Source organism: Sapajus apella, unplaced genomic scaffold, assembly GCF_009761245.1.
Source record: "Sapajus apella isolate SASKATOON/1434 unplaced genomic scaffold, GSC_monkey_1.0 scaffold41, whole genome shotgun sequence".
NCBI classification, from domain to species: domain Eukaryota; kingdom Metazoa; phylum Chordata; class Mammalia; order Primates; family Cebidae; genus Sapajus; species Sapajus apella.
Window position 1 is genome coordinate 948,461 of NW_022436981.1, and position 22,152 is coordinate 970,612.

Here is a 22,152-nt window from a genome sequence, read left to right on the forward strand (position 1 = left end):
TAACAAGAGCGAAACTCCATCGCCAAATAAATAAATAAATAAATAAATAAATAAAGGATAACCTGAAGTCAGAAGTTCGAGACCTGCCTGGTCAACATCGCGAAATCCCTCCTCTACTAAAATTACAAAAATTAGGCAGATGTGATTGTGCATGCCTGTAGTCCCAGCTATTCTGGAGGCTGAGGCAGGAGAATCACATGAACCTGGGCGGCAGAGGTTGCAGTGAGCTGAGATTATGTCACTACACTCCAGCCTGGGCAACAGAGCGAGACTCATATACTTTGAGAGGAAGAAAAGAGCTTTTTCTTCCTCTCTTTCCCATTTTTAATAACACTATGAACTCATAGGTTTCATTATTGTTATGATGTATTATTATTGTTATTATTTTAAAAAATACAGTAGGGGTCTTGCTGTGTTACCCAGGCTGGCTCAAACTCCTGGGCTCAAGCAATCTTCCCGCCTCAGCCTCCCAAAGTGCTGGGATTACAGATGTGATCTACCAGGCCCAGCCCAAGATTTTTTGTGTGTTTTTTAGAACTTTTTATTATGAGAAATTTTAGACATGAACAAAAGTAGACAAAGCACTGTCACGAGCCCCCATACTCACTCAGCTTGAGTACTTACCACTCGTGGCTACTCTTGTTTCATCCACACCCTCACCCCCTCCGCCCCTGCCTGGTATTATTTTGAAGCTCACCCATCATATCAGTTCATCTGTCATATTTTAGCACATATCTCTAAGAGATCATGTATTCTTTCTGTATTTAATATATTCTTTCCATAGTTAATATAATTTTTTGCTTTCCTCATTCTTTTTGATGCTTATATTGTCCCAAATATGATCAATGGAAGCCTGTTTGTGCTGGATCCTATACTTTCGACATGTCATTACTTCCTCTGAACACTTCCCTGCTTTGTGGCACAAGACGCTGTAGACTGCCTTAGGTTACCTTGCCTCAAACCTGGAATCAGCCATTCTCGAAGGAATCTGTGAACTAAGTCTCTTAGTGCAGAGAGTAATTTATAGGATTTATACTTTCTTGTAAATGGGTTAAAATTCAAAAGTCAGTTATAAAGAGACAATTTAAAATAATCTATCAAACAAAGGTAAACAAATTAGTTTAGGTTCAAATTTCTCCATTATTTATTTATTAGAGATGGGGTCTCGCTATGTTGCTCAAGCTGAACTCCTGGACTCAAGTGATCCTCCTATCTCAGCCTTTCAAAATAGTTGGGATTACAGGCACGAGCCACAACAGACAAATCTCTTTATTTTTGTTCTGTTTTTGTTTTTTGAGATGGAGTTTTGCCTTGTTGCCCAGGCAAGTGGTGTGATCTCGGCTTACAACCTCCACCTCCTGGTTCAAGCAATTCTCCTGTCTCAGCCCCCACTAGCAGCTGGGGTTACAGGTGCCTGCCACCACACCTGGCTAATTTTTGTATTTTTAGTAGAGACCGCACCTGGCCCCAAATCTCTTTGGATCATTAAGGATTTCGTAGATTCAAAATTTATTGAGAGCAAGCGGGGCGCAGTGGCTCACACCTGTAATCCCAGCACTTTGGGAGATTGAGGCAGGTGGATCACTTGAGGTCAGGAGTTTAAGACCAGCCTGGTCAACGTGGTGAAACCCTGTGTCTACTAAAATACAAAAATTAGCCAGGTATGGTGGGGCACACCTGTAATCCCAGCTACTCGAGAGGCCGAGGCACAAGAATCACTTGAACCCGGGAGGCGGAAGCTGCGGTGGGCCAAGATCATGCCACTGAACTCCAGCCTAAGCATCAGAGCGAGACTCCATCTAAAAAAAAAAATTATTGAGAACAGCTGAGCTCATATCACCTGTACTAACTACCATGCTTTGGATGTGAGAGTGCCTGAATCATCACTCTGAATTTTTTTTTTAAAAAAAAATTTTTTTTTTTGAGATGCAGTCTCACTCTGTGATCCGCCCACCTCAGCCTCCCAAAGTGCTGGGATTACAGACATGAGCCACCACACCTGTCTGATCACCCTGAATTTTTACTGACATTTCCAGTTCCACTCTGCCCCTCCCTACTTCCCTCTCCCCCCTGTAGCTCAGCCTGCCCACATTATATGGAACCATTGTTATTTTCAGACATCTAGACTTAAAAGTCTAGATGTCCTTGTTTTCTTCCTCTCCTTCTATGCCTTTAATGATTTACCAAATCCAGTAAATAATTTGAAAATATCTCTATCCATTCTCTCCAATAACAATGAAAATACTAATCATATTGTTAACAACAAGGATGGTGCTGGGGCTCCTCACACTATTTCTTTTCTTTTTTTTTTTTTTTTTTTTTTTTGAGACGGAGTTTCACTCATGTTACCCAGGCTGGAGTGCAATGGCGCGATCTCGGCTCACTGCAACCTCCGCCTCCTGAGTAGCTGGGATTACAGGCACGCACCACCATGCCCAGCTAATTTTTTGTATTTTTAATAGAGACGGGGTTTCACCATGTTGACCAGGATGGTCTCGATCTCTTGACCTCGTGATCCACCCACCTCGGCCTCCCAAAGTGCTGGGATTACAGGCTTGAGCCACCGCGCCCGGCCCCACACACTATTTCTAATTACTTTGGAGCTGCACGTAGCACTATTGTTCCCACATCACAGCAGAGAAGATGGGGTTCAACTCGGACAAATTACTCATAAAGGCGAACTTTACCAACTAGTTATCCATAGCACACTGCTTCCCATTTTTCTCCTTTTCTTCTTTTCCTAAGGTGGACTTTTAAGAGAGACTGGAATATAATGGAAAAACAAGATGTCTCAGCAGTCCCAGCTCAGTCATAGGTCCCACTCTGCCAGTGAGCGGTTTCTGAGCTAAACTTGTATCTTGAACTCTCTGAGCCCTCGTTTTGTCTTTTCTAAAATGAGGAACTCTGGCTGTGCAATAGAATTACCTGGGGAGCTTTTTAAAACTATGGATGCCTGAGACTTACCACATAAATTCTGACTTAAACAGTCTGGAGAAACGGCTTTAGGCATCAGCATTTTTCAAAAGCTCCCCAAGTGATTTTAAAGTGCAGACAGGATAGAGAAGCACTGTGCTACTTGATTTCCAAAGCCCACTGCAACCCTAACGCCTCCTAATTAGACAGCTGCAACAATTGTCTAGGTGATTAATCTGCCTTCGGCCTCTTCCTAAAGAAAGCAGATTTCCACACATTAATCCTCCTAAAACATTTGAACCAAATCATCAGGGAGCTTCTCATTCCTACAGGAGAAAGCATACATCTCCGACCTAGCAGTCAAGCTTCTCTAGTCAGAAACCTCCACTTCCACCAGGCTGGTCCCCTGTTGTTCCCGGGAATAGGCCGGACTCATTGTGTGTTTAGGCCTTTACTGATGGGTATGCACTGAACATCCTTTCCTTTCCTTTCTTCCCCTCCTTCAGGGCCCCACCCAAAGCACCCCCCCCCCAAAAAAAATGAAGCTTTTAGTCCCTTCTCTGATCTCTTTCTGCGCATGATACTTTTTATTTGTGCAGCCTGCTTAGTTACATAACCACTTACTTTGTTAAATGTTTTCTTTTTTTTTTTTTTTTTTTTTTTTTTTTTTTTTGGAGACGGAGTTTCACTCTTGTTAACCCAGGCTGGAGTGCAATGGCGCGATCTCGGCTCACCGCAACCTCCGCCTCCCGGGTTCAGGCAATTCTCCTGCCCCAGCCTCCTGAGTAGCTGGGATTACAGGCACGCACCACCATGCCCAGCTAATTTTTTGTATTTTTAGTAGAGACGGGGTTTCATCATGTTGACCAGGATGGTCTCGATCTCTTGACCTCGTGATCCACCCGCCTCGGCCTCCCACAGTGCTGGGATTACAGGCTTGAGCCACCGCGCCCGGCCAAATGTTTTCTTCATTGATTCACTCAACCAACAGTATTACCTATCTCATGCCAGTCCCAGACATATAACAATGTATCCCAGACAGACAGATAAGCCAGCAGTCACAATGCATTTTAAGTGTGCTGCTAGGAGTAGTCCAGAGTGCAGGCCCCAGAAAGGAGCCTCTAACCCAGTTGGGGTGGTCAGGGCAGGTTTCCGTAAGATGGTGTTCTCTGAGAGTTATTCAGGCAGAGGGGATCTGGGTAAGACTGTTCCATGAAATAGAAACAGCAAGTGCAGAGCCTGGAGAAAAAGAGGCCATGGTGCTGTGGGGAAAGGAGAACACATTCAGGTGAGGCGAGGAGGGTGTTAGGTGGGAAAGGTGAGCCGGGACCAAACCGTGCGGGTCTTGGGTGCCATGTTAATAGCCAGTGTTGTCATCTAAGCATGAAGTAGACCTACGCTAGCCCAGTGGCAGCAAAGATGGTGAGACATGAATGGATTTGAGACAACTAGATTAGCTAGAACCTGTTACTGGCTACAGTGGAAGAATAAGGGTGACTTACAGGTTTCTGACAGTGACACACAGGTTCACTGAGTTAGAGAAATGGGGAGATTTTGATTTGAAGGGAAGTTACCGAGTTTAGTTTAGGGTATGTTTGTTAAGTGTGAGGTACCTGTAGGAGAACCAAATTATCTGATCCGTGGCTGTATATGCTGAAGCTTGGCACTGAAGTATGAGCTGAAATGAGATTGATCAGCATATAAATTTCGATTGAAGCAGTGGGAGTGGAGGAAATGGACCGAGGAGAGCGTATAGAGAAGAAATCAGCCAGAAGAGAACCCCACAGCACCTCAACATTTAGGCTAAGAAAAGAGGATGTTGCAGGCAGAAAAGAAGATCCACAGAGTGATGCACCACTGAGAACGAAGGTCAGGAGTGGGCGTTCTGATAGATTTAACAGCTGGGAGGCTGCTGGTTGGTGTGACTTGTTCTGTGGAGCAGTAGGTGCAGAAACCAGATTGCAACAGCCTGAGAAGAGAGCAGGAGGTATGTTCACCAGCATAGGCAGCTGTCAGGCAGATAAAGGCAACTGAAGAGCAATAGCTATGAGGATGTGTGGGATTAAGGGAATTATTTTTGTAAGATAGGAAAGATGAACTTTTTTCACAGCTGATGAGAAGGAGAAAGACATTCATTCTAGAGCATTGGTAGTATTATTTATAGCCAGAGGAGGGACACCTCTTCTCTTGTAACAAGAGAAGGTAGGAAAGGGTAAGACTGTAGCTTTGGTGGTAGAAAGTTCTCATCTGGCTTATAGGTTTGCTTATAATGAAACAGCATTCAAAAGAGCTGACTAAGGGAAAGAAAAGATTGCTGGACAGGTGTAGGGTTGGATTCCAGTTGAGGCTGGGCACCGTAATTATTACACATTGATCAGTCATGTTTCTGTGAGCCTGTGTGTTTCCTGGATGGTAAACTTTCAGAGGATAAAGACTGTTTGGTATCCTTCGGCTTTTGGTTTTGTTTTGTTTGTTTTGTTTCCTTTTGTTTTGTTTTTGTAATCCCAAAATGCTGGGAATTACAGGTGTGAGCCACCGTGCCTTTCAAATAACACTATACTATTTTATAGGTAGTACAGACATCTTATAATAACAGAATATTATTCTTCCCTCCTGTCCTTTGTATTCCTGCCATCATTCATTCAACTTACACATAAGCATATATAATCAAATACAGGTATTGATCGACTTACGACCTATGCAACTTACGACCACAATCGCTAGCCACGACTGCTCCGCATCTGGCAGCGCAAACGTGGCCCAGCTGGGTGTACGACAGTGCGGACCAGCTTCAGGCAGCACTACCATCTCCGCATGCATATAGCCTACTCAACTTACGACCAAATCGTGTTACGACCGGTCTGTTGGAACCAATCCTGGTCGTAAGTCGAGCACTAGCTGGATACATTGTTACTATTATTATTTTGAACCAGTGGTTATCTCTTAGGTGGATTAAGAATAAGAAAGAGGCTGGATGTAGTGGTTCATGCCTGTAATCCCAGCACTTTGGGAGGCTGAGGCAGGAGTGCTTGAGGCCAAAAGTTCAAGACTAGCCTGGGCAACATAATGAGACCCTGTCTCTACAAATAATTAAAAAATAAGAATTAGCTGGGCATGGTGGTGAACACCTGTAGCCCTAGCCACTTGAGGGGCTAAAGTGGGAACCCAAAAGATCAAGCCTGCAGTGAGCTATGATCTCACCACTGCCCTCAAACCTGGGCAACAGAGTGAGACCTTGTCAAATAAATAAATAAGAAAAGTAAGTTTTTATTCTACCTTCACTTACTCATTCTTTGATGCACTTCCTTTCATTATGTAGATCAGAGTTTCTGACTTATACCATTTTCCCTCTCTGCAAAGAATTTCTTTTAACATTTCTCGGGCCGGGCGCGGTGGCTCAAGCCTGTAATCCCAGCACTTTGGGAGGCCAAGGCGGGTGGATCACGAGGTCAAGAGATCAAGACCATCCTGGTCAACATGGTGAAACCCCGTCTCTACTAAAAATACAAAAAATTAGCTGGGCATGGTGGTGTGTGCCTGTAATCCCAGCTACTCAGGAGGCTGAGGCAGGAGAATTGCCTGAACCCAGGAGGCGGAGGTTGCGGTGAGCCGAGATCACGCCATTGCACTCCAGCCTGGGTAACAAGAGCGAGACTCCGTCTCAAAAAAAAAAAAAAAAAAAAAAAAAAACATTTCTTGTAAGGCAGGTCTATTGACAACAAATTCCCTCAATTTTTGTTTGTCAGAAAATTTTTATTTCTCCTTCACCATTGGATAGTTTCACAGGTTATAGAATCCTGGGTTGGTGGCTTTTTTTCCTCTCAATACTTTAAATATTTCACTTCACTTTCTTCTTGCTTACGTAGTTTCTGAGAAGTGTGATGTCATTCTCATCTTTGCCCCCTATAGGTAAGATGTTTTATCCCCTGGCTTCTTTCAAGATTTTTTTTTCTCTTTAATTTTCCGAAGTTTGAATACAATATGCCTGGTTATAGGGGTTTTTGGGGTTTTGTTTGGCTTGGCATTTATCCTGCTTGGTGTTCCCTGAGCTTCCTGGATCTGTGATATACTGTCTGGCATTAATTTAGAAAAATTCTCAGTCCCTATTGCTTCAAATATTGCCTCCGTTCCCTCCTCTCTTTTCTCCTCCCTCTGATTTTCACATTATTCATATATTATGCATTTTGTAGCTGTCCCATGATTCTTGCGCTTTCTGTTTTGTTTTTCTCAGTCTTTTATTTATTCTTTTCACTTTTAGACGTTTCTATTGACGTAGCCTCAAGATTTAGAGATTCTTTCTTCAGCCATCTCCAGCCTACTAATGAGCTCATAAAGGCATTCTTCATTTCTTTTAGTGTTCCTGCTACAATCCTTACCCAAAAAAATGTGGTCTCTAGCAATTCTTTTGTATTTTCTTAGAATTTCTATCTCTCTGCCTACATTATTCATTTGTTCCCGCATGTTGTCTACTTTTTACATTAAAGCCCTTAGCATATTAATCATAGTTTTAAAAAATTCCTGTTCTGGTCATTGCAACATTCCTGCCATATGTGACTCTAGTTCTGATGCCTGTTCAGGCTCTTCAAACTGTGCTTTTTGCTTTTTCTTTCTTTTTTTTTTTTTTTTTTTTTTTGAGACGGAGTCTCACTTTGTCACTCAGGCTGGAGTGCAGTGGCATGATCTCGGCTTACGGCAACCTCTGCCTCCCGGGTTCCAGCAATTCTCCTGCCTCAGCCTCCCAAATAGCTAGGACTACAGGCACATGCCACCACACCTGGCTAATTTTTGTATTTTTAGTAGAGACCGGGTTTCACCATGTTGGTCAGGCTGGTGTTGAACTCCTGACCTCAAGCAGTCCACCCACCTCAGCCTCCCAAAGTGCTGGGATTATAGGCGTGAGCCACCACGCCAGGCCTGCTTTTTGCCTTTTAATGTGCCTTGTAATTTTTTTGTTGAAAGATGGACATGCTATACTGGGTAAAAGGAACTGCAGTAAACAGGCCTTTAGTGATGGTAAGGTATGGGGCAGTGGAAGCATTCAATAGTCTATGACTAGGTCTCAGCCTTTTAGTAAACCTATGTCCCTGGACCCTGGACTACAAAATTCACCAATGTTTCTCAGTTTCTACCGCTCCCATCCTCTTGCCACTGCATCCAGCCTGGGCAACAGAGCAAGACTCTGTCTAAAAAAATAAAAAGTAAAAAAAAGTTTCTCCTAAGGCAATCCTTGTTAAGAATACTCTAGCATATTTCAAAATGGTTCCTTTTCCTTCCCCATCCCAGAAGCATGAGGAGATTTTTCTCTGATATTCTTTGTACCTAGTAGAGTTCCTGAAAGTAAAACTCACAAAAGTGTGAGGACTGCCCCCATGACGGGGTCCCCTTGGAGTTTTATCTCTCTCAGGCAGGTCACATTTTGCCTCCTGCTGCTCATCAAGGCTTTCCTACCCCAATACAGATTCCCGAGGAAATGTGTGTTCACGGGTTTCTGGTCTGGTAAATTATGACTCTCTGTATCTACCTGTCTGTTCCTCCAATTTTAGCAGCCGTGGTTTTGCCCTATGACTGGATTTCTCTGACAGATCTAAAAAGAGTTATTGTTTTTCCATTTGTTCAGCTTTTTGCTTGTTAGAATAAAGACTTCTAGGCTGGTGCGCTGGCTCACGCCTGTAATCCCAGCACTTTGGGAGGCCGGGGCTGGTGAATCACCTGAGGTCAGGAGTTCAAGACCAGCCTGGCCAACATTGCAAAACCCTGTCTCTACTAAAAATACAAAAATTAGCCAGGTGTGGTGGTAGGTACCTATAATAACAGCTACTTGGGAGGGTGAAGCAGAAGAATCGTTTGAACCCAGGAGGTGGAGGTTGCAGTGAGCTGAGATTGTGCCACTGCACTCCAGCCTGGGCAACAAGAGCAAGACTCTGTCTCAAGAAAAAAAAAAAAAAAAAAAAAGAATAAAGACTTCTAACCTCCTTACATGTTGGACAGAAATTGGAAGTCCTTTGTGTGCTTTCCAACCTTGCTGGGCCCCAGCCTGTTTCTGTTGCAATGGGCAATGCCCAGAGAAGAACTGCTAGGTAGACTTTTTTTTTCTTTTCTTTTTTTTTTTCTTTTTGACAGAGTCTCTCTCTGTCACCCAGGCTGGAGTGCAGTGGCATGATCTCAGCTCATTGCAACCTCCGCCTCCCAGGTTCAAGAGATTCTTCTGCCTCAGCCTCCTGAGTAGCTGGGATTACAGGTGTACGCCACCATGCCCTGCTAATTTTTGTATTTTATTAGTAGAGACGGGGTTTCACCATGTTGCCCAGGCTAGCATTCACTTGTTTTTATTTAACAACTATTTATTATGTGCTCACTGCGGTGTTAGGCCCTGTTCTGGTGCCAGGGATGTGGCAGTGAACCAGACAGATAAAAGTCTTATTCTCAAAATGAAAGGACTAGGAACGACCAGTTCACTAATAAACTTCTACAGATGCTGTAGTCCCAGGCAGCAGAGCTTTCTAAACACACAGGCCTAGTACATGAAGGGGATTCCAATGTAGGAGGCAAAACAGGTCCCTTAGTGGATACTGATCACAGCCACCTTGGCCGCAGTCACACCACCCCCAACGCCTGCCCTGCAATGTAATAATTGGAGTGATCTACTTCCAAGGAAAGGGGCTGGGTATGGAGGCTCATACCTATAATCCCAGCACTTTGGGAGGCCGAGGAGGGTAGATCACAAAGTCAGGAGTTCAAGACCAGCCTGGCCGAGATGGTGAAACCTCGTCTCTACAAAAATTAGCCAGGTATGGTGGCAGGCGCCTATAATCCCAGCTACTTGAGAGGCTGAGGCAGGAGAATCGCTTGAACCCAGGCGGCAGAGGTTGCCAAGAGATCACTCCACTGCACTCTAGCCTGGGTGACAGAGTGAGACCCTGTCTCAAAAAAAAAAAAAAAAGATGACTGGGGTTAAAAATTCCCAGCTGCAGCCTTTTCATCTGGGCACCACAAACACAGCAGTTCCAGGAGCAAGAAACTAGCTTGGCATCAACTCAGCATCCCTACTGAATGGCATCAGGAAAATTCAGTGTGCCTGCAGATTTTTGAAGGATGTACTTTGCAATTCCCCTGATGTAATAAGAAAATACTATTTTAAAATTTTTATTTTGTTTATAATCTAACCTGAAGGTATTAGGGAGGCATGAAGAGGCTTGGTTGGTACTTAAAATAATCTATTAGAGCTTTAGAAATGAAATTAATGTTTTCATCTTGGTCATATGTTTCACAGGCTCAGAAAAAATGTCTGAATCAGACTTCCCCCATTTCTGCTCCCAAGACCACAGACGGCCTGAGGCAAGCACAGATCCCTGGGCTCTTGAGCACCGCACTGCCAGGTCAGGAGCTTCCTCAGTTTGTCCCTGTCCTCCCGATACCCATGGGACGCTCTTCCCACTCTTCTCCCTCATTCTGCAAGAAAGCTTTCTGGCTTAATCTCGCCTCCACTCTGATTATTCCTTTTTTCCGTATCCTTTCCGCACAGATAATATACTATGTTGCATCAGCTCTAAGATAACATCAATTGTAAGATGTACTATCATTTTTTATACTACCAAAAAGAAAAAAAAAGCACTTCTAACTAAATTATGACACATTAAATTATGTGGTGAAAAAAATGCTTCTTAGAAACAATGAATTTGGGCCGGGTGTGGTGGCTCACACCTGTAATCCCAGCACTTTGGGAGGCTGAGGTGGGCAGATCACAAAGTCATGAGTTCAAGACCAGCCTGGCTGACATAGTGAAACCTGTCTATACTAAAAATACAAAACTTAGCCGGGCATGGTGGCACAGCTACTTGGGAGGCTGAGGCAGGAGAATTGCTTGAACCCGGGAGATAGAGGTTGCTGGGAGCCAAGATCACGCCACTGCACTCCAGCCCGGGCAACAGAGTAAGACTTCATATCAAAAAAAAAAAAAAAAGAAAGAAACAATTAATTCGGTATTTGTCGGGGAGAGGTGGTTCACACCTGTAATCCCAGCATTTTGGGAGGCCAAGGCAGGTGGATCACTTGAGGTCAGGAGTTTGAGACCAGTCTGGCCAACATGGTGAAACTCCATCTCTATCAAATAGTACAAAAGTTAGCCGGGGTGCAGCAGCACGCACCTGTAGTCCCAGCTACTCGGGAGGCTGTGGTGGAAGAATCACTTGAACCTGGGAGGCGGAGGTTGCAGTGAGCCAAGATCACACCACTGCAGTCCAGCCTAGGTGACAGAAAAAGACCCAAAAAAAACTTTTTTTTAAGGTATTGTATAGTGCTTGTGACTTTGTAATTATCCCCGTTATGTTGCTTTCTATATGCATATTTGGAATTATCCACCCAGACGGAAAATATTATGGACTATGTCTTCCATTTTTCCTAAGGCTTTGAACATCTGTGGTACCCAATTAGTGCTTTTAAAAAATGCAAGAAAGAAAGAAATTTAAATATTCCCAGTCAATTGCCTCTTTGGCTCTTTGGGCTTCCCTTTCCTTAAATTGTACTTTGGGGTTCTGTAATGCTGACAGATTACTGGCATGAGGCCTGTTTTTCAGACTAAAGCTAACTTGAAACTATAGAATTTAGAGCTTCTATTTATTACTATTTACTTGTTTATTACTTAAATAGGCTTTAATAACCTCTTCCTTTAGAGCTTGTAAATAAATGCACCCCGCCCTCCTTCCTCACAGCAAGGATCCATGATAAAGAAACCCATTTCAGAATGCTCAGCAGTCTGTACCCATTGGGCTCTAGGGTTATATGATGGACCCAGTTTACTGTTTCTTTTGAACACTATCTTATGTATTCTAATAGGACAGGATTCTGGAAGCAAAGTTATATCGGCGTCCTTAGGAACCGCACCACCACAGCAGGAAAAAGTAGTTGGATCACCTCCTGGCCATCCAGCTGTGCAGGTAGAAAACTATTGGCATGGCCTCTTCCTAATGTTTAGCATAATGGAATGAAAATGTAGTTGTGTCATGTTGCTGGCTAGTGTTGTGTGCACAGTCCACCCGGTCTCCTGTGTGCCCACAACAGGGTGGTCACTGAAGACCTTCCAGGTGGGCTGGGCCTTGTAATGTTTATGTTTCTGAGGTGAATGTCTGTTCTATTTCTGGCATGTTTATAGTGCTTCATTAATCCACCATTTCCTCATGAATTAGTAATATGCCAGCAGCTAGTACATACTAGGCACTCAAAAAATGTCATTTACTATTGGGTGGTATCGTTCACTATTATGTCAAAGTGGACCTGTTCTTAGTTATGCTGAGGGACTTTTTTTTCTGTAGTAGTAACCGGAAGTATAGGAGGTAGGCAGTCCCTACAGTCTTTTGACCCAACTTTGACACTTTTTTAAGTCCAACTTGTTGTTTTTTGTTTGAGACAGGGTCTCCCTCTGTCACCCAAGCTGGCATGCACTGGGATGATCACAGCTCACTGGAACCTCAACCTCCCAGGTTCAAGTGATCCTCCTGCCTCAGCCTCCTGGGTAGTTAGGACAACATGCAGCTACTTTTTTGTGTTGTTTGTAGAGAAAGGATTTTGCCACATTGTCCACGCCTGTCTCAAACTCCTGAGCTCAAGCCATCCACCTGCCTTGGCCTCCGGAAGTGCTTAGATTACAGGCATGAGCCACTGTGCCCCACCTAGTCCAGTTTTTTCTTTTAGTTTTTCTGTTTTATTTTGTTTTGTTTTGAGTTGGAATCTCGCCCTGTCACCCAGACTGGAGCACAGTGGTGTGATCACAGCTCAATGAAGCCTTGATCTCCTGGGCTCACGCGATCCTCCCGCCTCAGCCTCCTGGGTAGCTGGGACTCCAGGCAAACACCACCATGCCTGGCTAAGTTTTTTATATTTTTAGCAGAGAAAAGGTTTTGCCATATTGGCCAAGCTGGGCTCAAGCAATTCTCTCACCTCAGCCTCCCAAAGTGCTAGGATTACAGGCTAAAGCCACCCTGTTTTTTTTGTTTGTTTGTTTGTTTGATACATGATAGATGTACCTATTTTCAGGGCATATCCAATAACTTCAACTTTGGCTTTTAAATCTAAAAGATTTCAAACTAGTAGTCTAAAAAGGAAGAAAACATTTCTTGTTTTCAGCTTACTAAGACTGTAGTTTCTTCTCCATCAGACCTACCAATTAGTAGTTTACTAAAACTTGCTGCAGTGTGGGACTGCCTAGAATACACAGTGAAGACTGTTCAGTTCTAAGGTTCTGAGATAAGGCATAAAAAAAGATGTAAGGCCGGGCGCGGTGGCTCAAGCCTGTAATCCCAGCACTTTGGGAGGCAGAGGCAGGTGGATCACGAGGTCAAGAGATCGAGACCATCCTGGTCAACATGGTGAAACCCCGTCTCTACTAAAAATACAAAAAATTAGCTGGGCATGGTGGCGTGTGCCTGTAATCCCAGCGACTCAGGAGGCTGAGGCAGGAGAATTGCCTGAACCCGGGAGGCGGAGGATGCGGTGAGCCGAGATCGCGCCATCGCATTCCAGCCTGGGTAACAAGAGCGAAACTCCTTCTCAAAAAAAAAAAAAAAAGATGTAAAAAATGCCCCTTTAGATCACACACCTGGACTATATGTAACAAGGAACTTAAAAGTGTGTACATCCTGTACTTATCCCTGAGAAGATGGATTAGATAGTATCTACTGACTTTTCAGATGTTTGTGGAATTTCAAAAATAGAACAATGGGTTGACGGAGTAGCTCACACCTGTAATCCCCACACTTTTGGGGAGGCCAAGGTAGGCAGATGGCTTGAGTCCAGGAGTTGGAGACAAGCCTGGGCAATATGTCAAAACTCCGTCTCTACAAAAAAATACAAAAAAAATTAGCAGGCATGGTGGTGCAGACCTGTAGTCCCAGCTACCTGGGAGGCTGAGGTGGAAGGATCGCTTCAGCCTGGGAAGCAGAGGTTGCAGTGATTGTGATTGTACCACCACACTCCAGCCTGAATGACAGAGCAAGACCCTGTCACACACAAAAAAAGACGATTATAATAACGATGATGATGCATTTAGAGAGGAGTTAGGGATTCAGGCTTTAAAGTGCAAACTGAGGGGGCCTGGGGCGAGCGCGCCTGCGCACTGGGCAGCCTTTTCACGTGTCGCAAGGGCCTTATTGCGGGTCTCTCCTTGCCGCGGTGTGCCAGAGCAGAGTACGAGTCTGAGGCTGAGGAAGTCATGGCAGGACAGGCGTTAAGAAAGTTTCTCCCACTCTTTGACCGAGTATTGGTTGAAAGGAGTGCTGCTGAAACTGTAACCAAAGGAGGCATTATGCTTCCAGAAAAATCTCAATGAAAAGTATTGCAAGCAATAGTAGTCGCTGTTGGATCGGGTTCTAAAGGAAAGGGTGGAGAGATTCAACCAGTTAGCGTGAAAGTTGGAGATAAAGTTCTTCTCCCAGAATATGGAGGCACCAAAGTAGTTCTAGATGACAAGGATTATTTCCTATTTAGAGATGGTGACATTCTTGGAAAGTACGTAGACTGAAATAAGTTACTATTGAAATGGCATCAATGTGAAGCTGCCCATTCCACTGAAGTTCTGAAATCTTTCATCATGTAAATAAATTCCATATCTCTCTTTTATAATAAACTAATGATCACTAATGACAAAAAAAATAAAGTGCAAACTGAGTCCTTTTCAGGAACTGATTATACAGCTTTCTGTAATCTCAACACAGTATAGCTTTGCTTTCTGGAGTCTGTGCACTGTTTTTGTTTGTTTGTTTGTTGGATTGCTTGTTTGTTTTCCCAGCAGGGCACATTCTATAGTCTTAGAATATGTTCTTGATAGGTAGTTGAAAATATGTGAATTATAGTAACCTTTATGTATAACTGTATTCGTTTTTCTACAACAGGGAATAATAAGAGGTATGTTTTGTCTTTAGGTGGAGAGTCATTCGGGAGGACAAAAGAGGCCTGCTGCCAAACAGCTAACTAAAGGAGCCTTGTGAGTTACTGACAAATCGATTCTGAACATTTCTCTGGGTCCCTAACCTTCAGTAAATATACTACAGAAGTCAGAATATAATAATGAGCATATTAGCCTTTTTAAAAATATACTTTGGGGCAGGGCATGGTGGCTCACGCCTGTAATCTCAGCACTTTGGGAGGCTAAGGGAGGAGGATTGCTTGAGCCCAGGAGTTCAAGTGAACCCTGGGCAACATGGCAAAACTCTGTCTCTACAAAAAATACAAAAATTAGCCAGTCGTGGTGGTACATGCCTGTAGTCCCAGCTACTCGGGACTGAGGTGGGAGGAGGGCTTGAGTCCTGAGGTGGAGGTTGCAGTGAGCTGAGATTGTGCCACTGCACTCCAGCCTGGGTGACAGAGAAAGACCCCATCTCAAAAAAAAAAGTACTTTGAAAATATTTTTCTATACTTCATTTTCATTAGAACTTATAAATATATCAAATGTAGTTTTGCCTCTACTGTTTGCTCTTTTCTTCTTAAGGAGAATAGTTCTTTGACTTTTCGGAAACAGAGCGTCTTTGAGGAAAAGCATGGTTTGGTAAACTTCCATGTTTAGAACAGAAATGTTAGCATGAGCTTAGTTGCCAATGGTCAGGCACTGGCAAGGTTTATGGGGGTGTCAACACATAAATGGTTGGTGGGAACCTGTGCTTTTGAGGTCAGGATCATAGTTTGAGTCCTCTGTGGAGCTAAACTGAGCTATCAACCCACTATGGTATAAAAAATATAAAACTGAAGAAAAAACTGCCGTACTATTCCTGTATATCTTATTTTCTTTACATTCAAATAAATGTGATTAGATTTGACTTCCTAACATGACTCTACATTGACATTGGCCATTTCTCTTGTAAAGCATTCTCCAGCAGTTGCAGAGGGACCAAGCCCACACTGTGACACCGGACAAAAGTCACTTCCGATCACTAAGTGATGCGGTACAGAGACTGCTCTCCTACCACGTGTGCCAGGGCTCCATGCCTACTGAGGAAGACTTGAGGAAAGGTAAGCAGGCCGGAACCCTACAGCACCACTCTGAAACCAGGCACCCTCCCATGACCACCCCCCAGAAGAGCAAGAGCCACATCACCCCCAGATGGTAGGCAGGTTATTGTTTTTAATCACAGACCAAACTTGTTCCCTATTTACCTAATTTCCCAGTTCGTGTTTAAGGTTGTGACTTACACTAAATAATATTTTTTGAAGGGAAGCCAGGTGCAGGGGCACACACCTGTAGTCCCAGCTACTCAGAAGGCTAAAGCAAGACAGTCACCTGAGCCCAGGAATTTGAGAGTGTGGTGTGCTATGATCACGCCTGTAAATAGCCATTGCACTCCAGCCTGGGTGACATAGGGAGACACTGTCTCTTAAAAAAAATAAAATTGTTAGAAGGATACCCTAATGTCAGAGGTTTTTGTTTGTTTGTTTGTTTGGGTTTTTTTTCGTTTTTTTGAGGCAGAGTCTTGCTCTGTTGCCAGACTGAAGTGCAGTGGCGCCATCTCAGCTCACTACAACTTCCGCCTCCTGGGTTCAAGCGATTCTCCTGCCTCCGCCTCCCAAGTAGCTGGGACTACAGGCACCCACCACCACACCCAGCTAATTTTTGTGTTTTTAGTAGAGACAGGGTTTCACCGTGTTGGCCAAGCTGGTCGCAAACTCCTGACCTTGTGTTCCACCCACCATGGCCTCCCAAAGTGCTGGGATTACAGGCATGAGCCACTGTGCCCGACCAATGTCAGAGTATTTTATTGACAAATTGGTGGCAGTAAATCCAAAACTTTGTATGGACTGCTGGCTCCAGATAAAATGGCTGTGCACTAGACACTCCATACCGTGGTTTGGCATAGTCCTTGCCTTTTTTTTTTTTTTTTTTTTTTTGAGACGGAGTCTCACTCTTGTTACCCAGGCTGGAGTGCAATGGCGCGATCTCGGCTCACCGCAACCTCCGCCTCCCGGGTTCAGGCAATTCTCCTGCCTCAGCCTCCTGAGTAGCTGGGATTACAGGCATGTGCCACCATACCCAGCTAATTTTTTGTATTTTTGGTAGAGACGGGGTTTCACCATGTTGACCAGGATGGTCTCGATCTCTTGACCTCGTGATCCACCCGCCTCGGCCTCCCAAAGTGCTGGGATTACAGGCTTGAGCCACCGCGCCCGGCCCAGTCCTTGCCTTTAGGCAGTATGCATACCCTGAACTGGTTGCTTGGTTGGTTGGTTGGTTTTTGAGACAAGAGTCTTACTCTGTCACCCAGGCTGGAGTGCAGTGGCACGATCTTGGCTCACTGCAACCTCCACCTCCTGGGTTCAAGTGATTCTCCCTGCCTCAGCCTCCTGAGTAGCTGGGATTACAGGCGCGTGTCACCACGCCTGGCTACTTTTTGTATTTTTTAGTAGAGATTGGGTTTCGCCATGTTGGCCAGGCTGGTCTTAAACTCCTGACCTCAAGTGATCAGCCCACCTTGGCCTCTTGAAATGCTGGGATTAGAGGCGTGAGCCACTGTGCCCAGCCAAACTGTTTCTAGTTTTATGAACTAGCTGCTTGAGCTCCCAGAAGTATTCTCCAAGGTTCCAAAATGAGTCCGTGGCATTGGCCACACATCAAGAAACTGACAAAAATGTTAGCTAAGGGCCGAGTGCAGTGGCTCACGCCTATAATCCCAGCACTTTGGGAGACCGAGGGAGCCCGATCACCTCCCTTGAGGTCAAGACCATCCTGGCCAACATGGTGAAACTCTCTCTCTACTAAAAATACAAAAATTAACTGGGCGTGGTGGCGCACACCTTTAGTCCCAGCTACTTGGGAGGCCGAGGCAGGAGAATTGTTTGAACCCAGAGGGCAGAAGTTGCAGTGAGCCAAGATCACACCACTGTACTCCAGCCTAGGTGACAGCAACACTGTCTCAAAAAGAAAAAACAAAATTAGAGACAAGGGCTCCTTCCCCCAACCTGGAACTCCTCCTGTCCCAATACCTGGCCATGCACCTTCCCACCACCGCCACCAAGGCCTGGCTGTATCAGCACCCTGCTCTTTTCTAATCCCTTCCTCAGCTGCTACAAGTCTTGCTCCTTCTAGCAGGGGCCTCTGATCTCTGGGCACAGTGGTTTCTGTGAGTCCACTGTGGGCTTCCCTAGGACACCAGGTAATAGGGTCAAGATCCAGCGTTAAACAGTGGGTGTGAAGACTGAAAGGAAGAGTGAATTAGAAGGTGTTCAAATCTTTGGAGACCAACAGACAGAGGACAGAGCCGCATGACCATGACGGTTTAATATAAAGCTGTGTCTTCATTTGTTTTAGCTATTTTAGTTTTTCATACCATTAGGCTTAGGTCATCTAAACTAGCAGATCATTCTCTATTCATTGATATTTATTGTGAGTCTGTTACATGGTGTTATTTTATAGGTGATATCAAAGTAATTATGTTTTTGGTTTCCTAAAGTTAAAAAAGCTAGTACTGAAATGAGTTCCATGACCTGTGGACAGTGAGGGAAAGCAGTGTAGAAGGATGATGCTTAGCCAGGAAAAGGCTCGTCTAAGAAGAGAAAATTTCCCCAGATAAGCCATGTTTGAATGATGGAAGAGTAATGCATTTCAGTATTAAGAAACAGAAGACCTAGTCAGTGATTTACACTCTCTTACTATTTCTCTCTCTCTCTCTTTTTAAAGTGGACAATGAATTTGAAACAGTTGCCACTCAGCTCCTAAAAAGGACCCAAGCTATGCTTAACAAATACAGATGCCTGCTCCTAGAAGATGCCATGGTAAAAGTCATGTTACTGATACTTGTTTTTTAAAACTTTTTAGGTCACAGCCACTAAATCAGAGATAAAAAGTTCAAGGAATTATAGAATATAATTTAAAAGGCACAGATATTTCACACTGTAGACAGACTTACACTAGGCCAGGTGTGGTGGCTCACACCTATAATCCCAACACCTTGGGAAGCCTAGGCAGGCAGATCACAAGGTCAAGAGATCGAGACCATGTGGCTAACATGGTGAAACCCTATCTCTACTAAAAATACAAAAATTAGCCAAGCGTGGTGACGCCTGCCAGTCCCAGCTACCCCGGAGGCTGAGGCAGGAGAATCGCTTGAACCTGGAAGGTGGAGGTTGCAGCGAGCCAGGATCGCACCACTGGACTCCAGCCTGGTGACAGAGCGAGACTCCATCTCAAAAAAAAAGAAAAAAGAAAAGAAAAACTTATACTTAGCTGCTACAAAACAGCAATGAACATTTGCTGCACTTTACTTGGTGGATCAGTACTATTCTCTTGTTTAACAAATAAGGAAACCAGGGCTTTGGTTAAGTAACTTGCCTGAGATCAGATAGCTAAGAAGTTTGCAGAGTCATTAATAGAGACTCTAATGCCGTCTACCGCCTTTGACCAACCCAGAGATGCGGGAGAAGGACTGGAGGCACATCTGAAAAGATAAGCTGGTGACAAATGTCAGAATTAGTTTTGTTATTAAGAGATCACTGACGTACCATAAAATTAACATTTAAAGTGTACAACTCAGGCCAGGCACGGTGGCTCATGCCTGTAATCCCAGCACTTTGGGAGGGCAAGGCAGGTGGATCACCCGAGGTCAAGATTTCGAGACCAGCCTGGCCAACATGGCGAAACCCTGTCTCTACTAAAAATACAAAAATTATGCCAGGCATAGTAGCTCACGCCTGTAATCTTAGCACTTTGGGAAGCCGAGGTGGGTGGATCACCTGAAGTCAGGAGTTCAAGACCTGGCCAACGTAGTGAAAATCCATCTCTACTAAAAATGCAAGAATTGGCTACTTGGGAGGCTGAGGCAGGAAAACCGCTTGAATCCAGGGGGCAGAGGTTATAGGGAGCAGAGATCACACCACTTCACTCCAGCCTGGGCAAAAGAGTGAATCTCTGTCAAAAAAAAAAAAAAAATTAGGCATGCTGGTGCACACCTGTAGTCCCAGCTACTCATGAGACAGAGGTTGCAGGGAGCCAAGATCGCACCACTGCACTCCAGCCTGGGCGACAAAGTGAGACTTTGTCTCTCTCAAAAATTTTTAAAAGGCCGGCACAGTGGCTCATGCCTGTAATCCTAGCACTTTGAGAGGTCGAGGCAGGTGGATCATGAGGTCAAGAGATTGAGACCATCCTGGCCAACATGGTGAAACCCTGTCTCTACTAAAAATATAAAAATTAGCTTGGTGTGGTGGCACATGCCTGTAGTCCTAGCTACTCAGGAGGCTGAGGCAGGAGAATCGCTTTAACTCGGAATGTGGAGGTTGCAGTCAGCCAAGATCCAGCCACTGCACTCCACTCTGGTGACAGAGTGAGACTGCATCTAAAAAAAAAAAAAAAAAATTGTTTTCGTTTTGACAGCCATTTCTGAAACAAAACTCTGAGACATCAAAAAAGGCCAGCTCCATTGTTTGTGAGGAAAACAATACTGGCCATGAATCTGCTATGAATTTTTTTTTTTTTTTTTTTTTTTTTGAGGAGGGATTTCTCTCTTTTTCCACCCTGGAGTGCAATGGCGCGATCTCGGCTCACCGCAACCTCCGCCTCCTGGGTTCAGACAATTCTCCTACCTCAGCCTCCTGAGTAGCTGGGACTACAGGCACGCACCACCATGCCCAGCTAATTTTTTGTATTTTTAGTAGAGACGGGGTTTCACCATGTTGACCAGGATGGTCTTGATCTCTTGACCTCGTGATCCACCCGCCTCGGCCTCCCAAAGTGCTGGGATTACAGGCTTGAGCCACCGCGCCCGGCTGCTATGAATTTTCATGTTAAATAACACCCAGTCCAATACTAAGTGGAAAAGAAATTTTAAAATAATAATAAAAATAAAATAAAAGACCCAGAAATATAATTTAAGATTTTATTCTGTTAATAGCAAAAGCTTTAATAAAAAGGAAAGCTTTACTAAAAACACAATTAAGGCATAGCGGAATATAAAGTAAAAGGTCATCCTAATGAAAAGATTTCTAAGATATATTATTAAGTAGAAGAGAAAAATATACAGAACAGTATAGACAGTTGCTACTATTTGGGTACAAAAATAAAGAAGTGTATATATATATATATTTATTTATTTATTTATTTATAAAATAAAGTATATACATGTATATTTTTTTACTTCTTTTTTGAGACAGAATCCCACACTGTCACCCAGGCTGGAGTGCAATGGCAGGGATCTTGGCTCACAGCAAGCTGCACCTCCCAGGTTCAAGCAGTTCTCCTGGCTCAGCCTCCTGAGTGACTGGGATTACAGGCATGCAGCACCATGCCTGGCTAATATTTTGTATTTTTAGTAGAGACGGGGCTTCACTATGTTGGCCAGGCTGGTCTTGAATTAGTGACCTCATGATCCGCCTGCCTTGGCCTCCCAAAGGCTGGGATTACAGGCGTGAGCCACCATGCCTGGCCAAAGTGCATATATATTCTTATGTGTGTCAAAAATATCTCCAGAAGGGTACTGAAAACTGCTAGGCAGGCAGATGCCTCCAGGGAGAGGCACTGGGTGGTAGTGGGTGCCCAGGGGAAATAAAGAAGGGAGGCTCACTTTTTACATGCCCTGTAGTATTTTTTGAACTTTGTACCAATGTGTAAATTATTTTTTCCAAAAACAATAATTTTTTAAAAATTGTATATGTATCCTATGTGACTCAACAGGACATGACTACAACCTAGACACCAAACTGTCAGTTCTGATTGCTTCTGTTGTTCCAAAGACACAGTGAGATGTTTGCAGTTGATAAAAGGCATCTGAAATGACTGGCCTCTCTCTTTCAGCGAATCAATCCCTCTGCTGAGATGGTGATGATTGACAGGATGTTCAACCAGGAGGAAAGAGCTTCCCTATCCCGAGACAAGCGCCTGGCACTTGTAGACCCTGGTAAGAAACTTCACAGTGAAGGTAGACAGCCTCCGCCATGGTTCAGGGACTGTGGAGCCTTTGGGAGTCTGTCTGAACTTTGGGTAAGAAACCTGAAGATAGCCCGGGCATGGCAGCTCACACGTGTAATCCCAGCACTTCGGGAGGCTGAGCTGGGCAGATCATCTGAGGTCAGGAGTTCGAGACCAGCCTGGCCAACATGGCAAAACCCTGTCTCTACTAAAAATGCAAAATTAGCCGAGTGTGGTGGTGCATGCCTGTAATCCCACCCACTGGAGAGGCTGAGGCAGGAGAATGGCTTGACCCCCTGGAGGCAGAGGTCACAGTGAGCTGAGATCACGCCATTGCACTCCAGCCAGGGCAACAACAGCAA

At 44.3% G+C, this 22,152-nt stretch overlaps 1 protein-coding gene and 1 pseudogene across 5 annotated transcripts in view; both read left to right on the plus strand.

Annotated features, from left to right (window-relative positions):
- The window catches only part of BICRAL (BRD4 interacting chromatin remodeling complex associated protein like), a 99,390-nt gene that overhangs the window by 72,019 nt on the left and 5,219 nt on the right, over nucleotides 1-22,152 (plus strand). For all 5 annotated transcript variants that reach the window (XM_032299430.1, XM_032299429.1, XM_032299431.1 and 2 more), the window contains 6 exons: nucleotides 10,184-10,289; nucleotides 11,746-11,846; nucleotides 14,826-14,887; nucleotides 15,764-15,909; nucleotides 18,569-18,663; nucleotides 21,677-21,779. In XM_032299430.1, coding sequence (XP_032155321.1) covers nucleotides 10,184-10,289; nucleotides 11,746-11,846; nucleotides 14,826-14,887; nucleotides 15,764-15,909; nucleotides 18,569-18,663; nucleotides 21,677-21,779 — 613 coding nt within the window. The remainder of the gene's footprint in view (nucleotides 1-10,183; nucleotides 10,290-11,745; nucleotides 11,847-14,825; nucleotides 14,888-15,763; nucleotides 15,910-18,568; nucleotides 18,664-21,676; nucleotides 21,780-22,152) is intronic.
- LOC116565702 lies at nucleotides 14,102-14,427 on the plus strand (annotated as a pseudogene).